Source organism: Epinephelus fuscoguttatus, linkage group LG18 (genome assembly GCF_011397635.1).
Source record: "Epinephelus fuscoguttatus linkage group LG18, E.fuscoguttatus.final_Chr_v1".
Lineage (NCBI taxonomy): Eukaryota > Metazoa > Chordata > Actinopteri > Perciformes > Serranidae > Epinephelus > Epinephelus fuscoguttatus.
The window spans coordinates 27,971,555-27,979,852 of record NC_064769.1 but is presented as its reverse complement, the minus strand read 5'-3'; the positions used below and the strand labels follow the sequence as shown (position 1 = coordinate 27,979,852).

At 38.9% G+C, this 8,298-nt stretch overlaps 1 protein-coding gene across 1 annotated transcript; it reads right to left on the bottom strand.

Annotated features, from left to right (window-relative positions):
* Positions 1-1,024: 1,024 nt before the first annotated feature.
* LOC125906262 (uncharacterized) lies at positions 1,025-5,624 on the bottom strand. Its single transcript, XM_049604764.1, has 4 exons — positions 4,972-5,624; positions 3,011-3,211; positions 2,769-2,879; positions 1,025-1,819 (listed from the first exon to the last, which is right to left on the bottom strand). Exons 1-4 carry the CDS (start codon positions 5,260-5,262, stop codon positions 1,763-1,765), a joined length of 660 nt encoding a protein of 219 aa, XP_049460721.1. The 5' UTR covers positions 5,263-5,624; the 3' UTR covers positions 1,025-1,762.
* Between the last annotated feature and the right edge of the window lie 2,674 nt (positions 5,625-8,298).

Genomic DNA, 8,298 nt, shown 5'->3' with positions numbered 1-8,298 from the left:
CTACAGCAGGAAACAGCACTTCAAAATAAAAGATTTGTGCCAGAAATTCACTGCACTTCAAAATAAAATGTGTTTTGTACAAACTTGAAATCTTGAGAGTTGCTTGCGGTTAATTCAAAATGGACCTGCGACCTACTTTTGGACCGTGACCCACTAGTTGGAAACCACTGGTCTAGTATTTGTTTCTCTGTTTAATTTCTTTTAAAATGTCAAAATTTTACACCGTCTTTTTTAATGCATTTTCCAAAGCTTTTCAATTGCCTTTGTGTATGATATGTGCAAAAAAATACACCCTGAGATAAACAGAGTTCAGCATTTGGAATGCAGCAGCGTGCACCACATGTCATATGACGAGGGCCAACCAGTCACAGCTAGCAGATATCTTTCCCTTCTTCTTTGAATATCAGTCAGTGGTAAATATGAAAAAGACGTTAATCATTTTAGTGCCCAGAGCTTTAGATCTGCCCCACAGACAATATTTTTGGCCTAATACACACCTACAAAACAGTGCCTGGAAGATCAGTTCTGCACTCAGGATTTCAGGTATACAGGCCATGAATCGGTGCTTGTTGAAGTTGCTTAGCAACCTCAGATGCAATCTGCCGGCGTGCTCTTGAAAGCTGGCACAGAGAAGGCCCAAGAGTAGCACCCAACGCTTGACCTCACGCTTTTCGGGTGCAGCATGTGTGCGGCCCCTAACCTTGTCAGACTCATGATGAAAATTGATTCCATGTAATCTTCTCTCCTTCCTTCAAAACCTGGTGCATACATTACCCACAATGCAGCTTGACCTCTGACAGTTCGATCAGAGATCCAAGTGTGTCATGCTGTCGATGTAGCCTCGAGCTGCTAGCTTTCATTTTCAGTCTCGTAGTCTTTCACCTCAACTGACGCTGACTCAAGTGACATCATTTGGGGCAATTTATCAGCAGCTTCCTCTAAAGACACAGAAGGGTTCGTACAACTTTATTTATATACACATATGCAGCAGTACATCCCAAAACCTGTAAACAGATGTTGTTGTGTAAAAGTGGTCTTTATCTAATAACTCCAGACAGCCTTGAGCTTGAGAGATATTGACCTGTAACAACATTTAGATGAACATATCCAAAGAAATGTGATGTAATCAGTATGTTATGTCACAGTATGAAGACTCACAGAACAACATAAACCACTTGTATAATCACTGAATATTTTACTTTTATTGTAACTACTGAAATAATACTCCTCTGTCTTCACTGAACATGACTCAACATTATACAGTGTTCATTATGGCACATGTGACCCATCAACTTAATGACACACACACACACACACACAACATTATACAAAAACATAAATGACTTATAACTTGGTCAGAAAACTCTCAGCTGTGTGTGTTTATGTATGAAAGTGTCTCTGACTTCTGACGTCTGTTTATTTGGGTGTGTGTGAGCAAAGTGTATCTTCACAAGGCGTTTCACTGCCGTCATCAACCACAATATTATGGAAGTCAGAGCCTCAACATAATGACTCAGGAAGAGGAGTGTTCTATTTCTGAATCATTTTTAAACAGAGGTGTGTCTTGTTGAGGACAACACACACCGACAACAGTTTGTGTTATGTTGTATTTGACACATTTATGTTGGAGAGGAACCCAAAGTAGAGTTGAATTTGATTGTGACAGATCCTTTGGTGAGATTCAGCACAGTTCATTTTGTCAGCCTTACGAAGTCTTGTCATGAACCAGTTCAGAGCGGCTGTGTTGACGCAGCTGCGCTCATCAGACACAGTCGGAGTCAGAATCTGCTCTCAGTGCTGCTGGAGGCCTCGCGGACACCTGCAACAAACACACAGAGGTCAGAAATAAAGAAATGCATTATTGTTAAACCACATATAACTAAGACTTGTGTGCAGCACATCCATCAGGGCTCATTACTTGAAAATCTGCAGCCAGGATCCTCACAAAAACTGCTGTACATACACTATCAGCAGCACACTGACATCTGCCCACTGAGCTGTTTGACTTGAAGGTGCTCCTCATCATATTTTATGGCCTCTCTCCAGACTACATGAGTGAACTCCTCACAGCTCCTGTTCCTGACAGATCTCTGTGTTCTGCTCCCACTCGATGCTGCATTTAGCTCACACGCCTCCAGACTCTGGAACAATCTCCCTGCAGAGCTGAGAGTGTCCACCTCACTCACAACTTTTGAAAGAAGACTCGGAGCTCATCTTACTGAGCTGGAAACTTTTACTGTGTTTTACCTCGCCTACAGTACATGCTGTTTTTTTACTATTGATTTTATTTGGTTGAAAATCTCTCTTTTGTTTCTTTTTGAAAAATATTTTTCTGCCTTTTTTCTGTGTTCTTTTTGCATCTTTTTGTCATTTTATGTTCTTATATAAAGCTGAGTATAATGCAACATTTTAGATACAATGTGCAATATAAAATTAATTGTTTTATCATTATTATTATTATATATCATGACTCATTACCACCACTAAAATTATAAAATTATTTCTGTAATGATAATAATAATAATAATAATGTCTGGATAAGTATGAAAAAAAGAGAGTATGGAAAAATATTTGAGTATTGCCTTTATTCTGTTTTCTAAAATCTAAAATTCAGAATTTTTAAATTAGATAAATAAAATTATAAATAAATATTAACATAAAATAAATAAATAAAATAAAATAAATGAATGAATAAATAAAATAATCATAGTAATTGTATAATAATTAAAGTAATTATGTCAGAGAATAATTTGTAAGCCCAAACTTACCCGTTTCTCCAGGTGGTCAATGTGCTGCAGGCGCCTGTCAATTATTCTGTCTCGGGCTGAAACCTCTGAGGTCAGACTGGCGAGCCGTCGGGCCTGCTTATCCATGATAACCTGCAACAGGCAAATCTGTCATGTCTACTGACATTTTAACAAAAGCAACCAACTTACTGGCCAAATGTCAGTTTGTGTCACCAAGACAAATACCTGTTTGTTTATTGGTTAAGTTCTTGGTTTTTTCTCACCTTCACGGATCTGATGTCGAGCTGAGTCCGACCCGCTGACCTCGGATCGCTCAGACTCTTCACTTTCTGCAGGATCCGGTTCATGCGGTGCTGCATGGCTCCCTGCTCCCTCTCCAGATCCTCCAGCCCCTTCTGCAGATCTCTGGCAGCCCTCCAAAGCCTGTCCCCCCTGGCACTCAGTATCTGCAGGTCTTTCCTCACCTAAGACAGAACATCACACCTCTTTATTCAAAGCAATAATACTTGTCACAGTATCTGGATGTTGCTGATACAGTATCTCGCAGTGGTTTCCAAGTTTTTGCAATTAATTTCAGAAGCTGACTCATATTCCAGCCCTGTCCTGGAAGAAAATGTTGGCATTGTACATTTCTGCAGATCATGGAAACATTACATTTGTACATTTTGTACGTATTATCAGTGTTTCTAAAGTGACACACTACATGAGCTCACCTTGTCTATCTGATCTAGAGGAGAAGAGGATGGTGCATGGTGTGTCTAGGTGAGAGGCCTGCCAAGCCGCAGACCACTGTTTCAGACCTCAGACGACCACCCTGATTGTTTTGTTAGTGAATCCTTGCTATATTTCAAGCGGCTTTTTAGCCACCCGTTGCTGTGTTTCGACTGGGGCTAGTGCCACGAAAAGCAGGTATTTCGAGCCCAAATGTGATCTTTTCTTTACCATAACCAAGTATTTTTGTGCCTGAACATAACCACACATTAACCACAGCGTTGTTGACACATAAAATAATGTAAAGTTTCAACATATCTGCTACAAAATAATGTAAAAATGTATAGTATCCATGGTTTGCAGGAATGAACAGTGCCATTCTTACAATTGGGCTACATGTCCTACACAGTCTTTGAAGGACTCTCTTTGACTTTGACTGCAGTACCATTAAATTGTGTCCTTCTCTCTGGAACAGCTTGAAACCAGCTAACATCTCACTGACTGTGACTGTGATTCATTTGCTATCCTTTTTTCCTTATTCTTTTATTTGTCAGTAATGATTGCATTGTCCTTTTTTCATGTGCAAACAAAGAAACGATAGAAAAATTACTCTTTTAAGAAGTTGTTGTTGCCCAGACCAGCTTTCAGTGCAAGCTGTGGAAACCAGTGCAAAATGAGACACTGAGGAGCCTCTGTCCAATGAGTGGGTGCACCATTTAGAAATTTAAGTTACACAGTTGAGAAAATCATCCATCAATAAATGAACCAAACTTTATCTTTTTTGTCATACCTGTTACACAGGTTAGTCCAGTTCAAAGTGCAACAGAAATATAAACAGTTAATCAATCAGAGACTGATGCACCCAAGAAAATGTAGAAATAAAAGTGGGAATAAAAATAATACAAGTAAAATAAAATAAGTCAAAACAATGTCATAGATTAAATAACAAAGAGAAATACAATCAAAAATAGAAATCAAATAATAGCTGAAAAAAAGCAATCCATGCAAAAAAAGGCAATTTAAATTTACCCTTAAGGATTTTAACATTTCCAGCACTAAAAGTCAATATAAATAATTTATTTATATTTTTAGCATGAAGAGCTCAGACCTTAAATTATAGCTCTTAAACAAGAGGGTACAGAATATAGTTTATTGTTACCTTGATAAGGTGAGGAAAGTGTTCTTATTATAAGGATTTGCTGCTATTCTTAAAATCATGTGGTACGAAAATAGAATACATTTGGGTTTCAGAGTGCTGGTCAGACAAAACAAGCAACTGGGTGGCATCAGCTTGGGCCACAGTGAATTGAGGAGGGTGTTTTTTTTTTTGTTTTTTTTTTTACATATTTTTTTACATTTCAGGCTGAGCGAATAATCGAATAAGCATGGAACTTATTGGCAGATTAGTTTCAGCTCAAATCCCAAAGAATGTGTAAGCTGAACAAAATGCTGTGGACCTGTTGGCTCAGAGAACAGTGAAGAGTTTGACTTGTGAGCTCTGATTCCTCCTCACCTGCCTGTGAGTCCGTCCTGCCTGTAAATTCTGCTTACGAAGGCTCTCCAGACTCTTTGTGGCTCCGTCCAGCTCTGCTGCCACCTGCTCTCCCTGCTGCTCCAGCTGCTCGGCGTTCTCCTCCACCCCCTGCAGCAGGTGAGCCAGTCCCAGTGACAGCATCCTCAGCTGGGACACAGGGACCTCACCTGCTTCCTGGGGTGTGGAGGGACCACCGGGTGGAGAGGCACGGCGGGCCTGACATAGTCCCACCAACAAAAGGGACAGCTGCAGCACCTGGCTCCCCTTCATACTCCAGGAGTCTCTTTCTGCAGGTCTACAGATCTAGATCCTAAATGCTGAGAGCCCAGAACCAGATCTGATCAACATACCAGATCTGTGGTTTCAGACAGCAGCTGCTTAAAAGCTCAGGAGAAGAATCTACATCTGCCGGGCCTCCAGAGTCCTGGTGTGCCTCAGATGCTCCCTGAGGAGGTCTAGAGCTCGAGAATGGTGCAGGACAGAAGGATGAGGAGAGGGAGGAGAGCCAGACGGAGACGAGGGTGGAGTTCCCAGACTGACGTATGGACTATAAAATAGGAAAATGTAACAAACGCTCTGGATATTCTGTTTAAAATGACAGCCAAAGTGGATCCCCACATCACAAAGATTATTGAAAGGTTCCTGCATGAAGGATTAAAAAACTCTCTGCTGCTAATGAATGCTAATAAAGTGCATGATCTGAAGCTGGAGGTTCACAGTAGGGAACACTTGGCTGAACTTTGGACACTCTCTTCTTCAGGCAAATGAACCTGTGCTGGATTGATACATGACAGTGAAGCAAGAGAGACATCTGCTGGCTGTGAGAGGAACTGCACTAAGCCTCTTGTTCTGAGAAGGGTATCCCAGGCCAAGGCAGGCAGGCAGATTCTAACCTGGAAAAAGTTAATGCATCCCTAACAGGCCCCCAGGAAGTGCGCTGGGCTTTGAAGCCCAACAAGCACAACTTACAGGTTCACCATGTGATGCCTTTGGGCCCGGTAGACTTACATTGTGAAAGACATGTCTGTGAGTCAGTGGATAATTCTTTCTGAATGTCACAACCCTGGAAAAGTGACATGTTTCACTATCAGGATTTGATCTCTTTAGTATGTTAACATTTCAAAAGTCCAGAGGAGCTGCACGATTAAATATCTGGGCTTACAAATATCTTTTTCACATCACACATACACTCTGCTTGTTACACACACAGGGATACACAGATGGGTTGTGGGTTTGTGAAATAATACATCATTATTGGGGATAATATTAATAACACTCTCTAAAATGTGAACATAGCAGAGAGCAGAGCAGAGCTGCTGTCTGACTCCACATTAAGAGACATGCTGTGCACATTTATGAATGAGGGGCAGCTTAACTTCACTGATGCCCTTAGATGCCCCATGATATGTGCAGCAGTGATATTACTGCTTTTACAGCCTAGGTTTTCAACAGGAGGACCCTAGGGAGTCCTCAGAGTAACTGCAGGGAGGCCACCAAATTATTGTTTGATAATTGTTTGAAACGTGTTGATTGGTCTTTTAAATAACTAAAATATGTCAGAAAATACACATAAACATAAATGCAACATATTTTGCCTTTTTTTGCCATCATGAAAGTGAAGCTTCCTCTCTCACCCACACAAGTCAAGACTGGAGCCTGAGACTGATATGAACCTCCATCCGCCCAGTTTAAAGTGCAGTGAAGTTCAACACAGTATATGTAGCAGGGGGCCCCTGTTCTGTCCCCCTAAAAACACTGACTCCAGTCTGACTGCATCACTCTCAGCAGGAAACGCCCTCGCTTCTCCAGTTTGAGAAACCTGCCTTGTACATAGCAGTCCACCAGGTGCAGGTGCTCCCAGCTTTTAAAGGGAATGGGAGTTGACACTCTGATTGGCTGAATTCATGCTATGCCCCAAAACACCTTAAGGGCCTAAATGCAACCCTTTTGCCCTTTGTATTTTATTTTGCACCCACATTATGTGTCATTTAAGCAGCAAAAGTGTTTGGACACACCCTGACTGCACTTGCACCATGCACTTTAGACCATAGATTGTTTAAACAGGGCACATGGACTTTTGATCTCAGGAGAACTTAAAAAATAGCATCAACATCAGTAAACTTCCTCAGGTTTGGTGCTTGGCAGGTGATGTACAGTGAGTTTAGGTTGATGATGATTCAGTAAATGTGCAGTGAAGCCAAAACTATGAACCAAAAGAGGCTAAAAAGTTCTGTAAAGCTGCAGAATTGGTTCAGAACACCTGTCACATTGTGCAGTCTGATTTAACCATTTGAAACCTGACCAAAGCTCTTGATTTCTTTTAAAAACATGAGAAGAAGGCAGTAAGCAACGAAAGAGGAAATTACTCCAAAAAATTAGTAAGAAATTAGTAACAGAAAGAAAATTAAAAATAAAAAGATAGTTAAAAAAGAATTAAAGTTAAAAATAAACAAACAAAAATTAGTAAGAAATTAGAAAAAAGAGAAAATAAAAAACCAAGGAAATGAGTTTAAAAAAAGCAAGGAAGAAAATTAAAAACAAACAAAAGAATTAGTGAGAAATTAGTAAAATAAAAAAAATTGAAAATGAGAAAATTAATAAAAAAGAAAGTTAAAAACAAAGAAACAAAAATGATTAAGAAATTAGTAAAATAAAAAAAATCAAAATAAAAAAATTAGTCAAAAAATAAAGTTAAAACAAACAAACAAACAAAAATTAGTAAGAAATTAGTAAAAAGAGAAAATCAAAAAGAAAATTAGTTTAAAAAAGAAAGAAAGAAAGAAAGAAAGTTAAAAACAAACAAGGAAATCAAAAATAAAAAATAAAAAGAAAATGTGCTTAAAAATCATAATAATTCTGTTACATAAATTTAAAATGCAATAAAAAATATAGTTTTTCTTTTTCCCTAGTTTTTTAAAAATAATTTTCTAAATGTATTTTATTACATTATTATTATTATTTTGCAATAAGCGGGACATTTCTTACCAAGTTGCTCATTGCCTATTTTCTCATGTTTCTGAAAGATATCGCACCAATGATGCTCAGGGTTCAAAGGTTTAAATACTTTTAAAAAGGGCATCTGAAAGCAGCACGAGAAAAAGAATGTTTCTCCAGGTTTCAAAAGGTTAATAAAGTGTTAATATGAAAAAATGTCAATTAGTGGAACTTTAAAAAAAATAATCTGGCTTCCTGTTTTGGGTTTTCTAATAATTGGCCCCCATGTGAGATGTGGATAAGTCTCCTGGTGGAGAAACAAACAAACAAAAAAGTCAGTAGATCACTGTTTGTCACTATATCTACATTAGT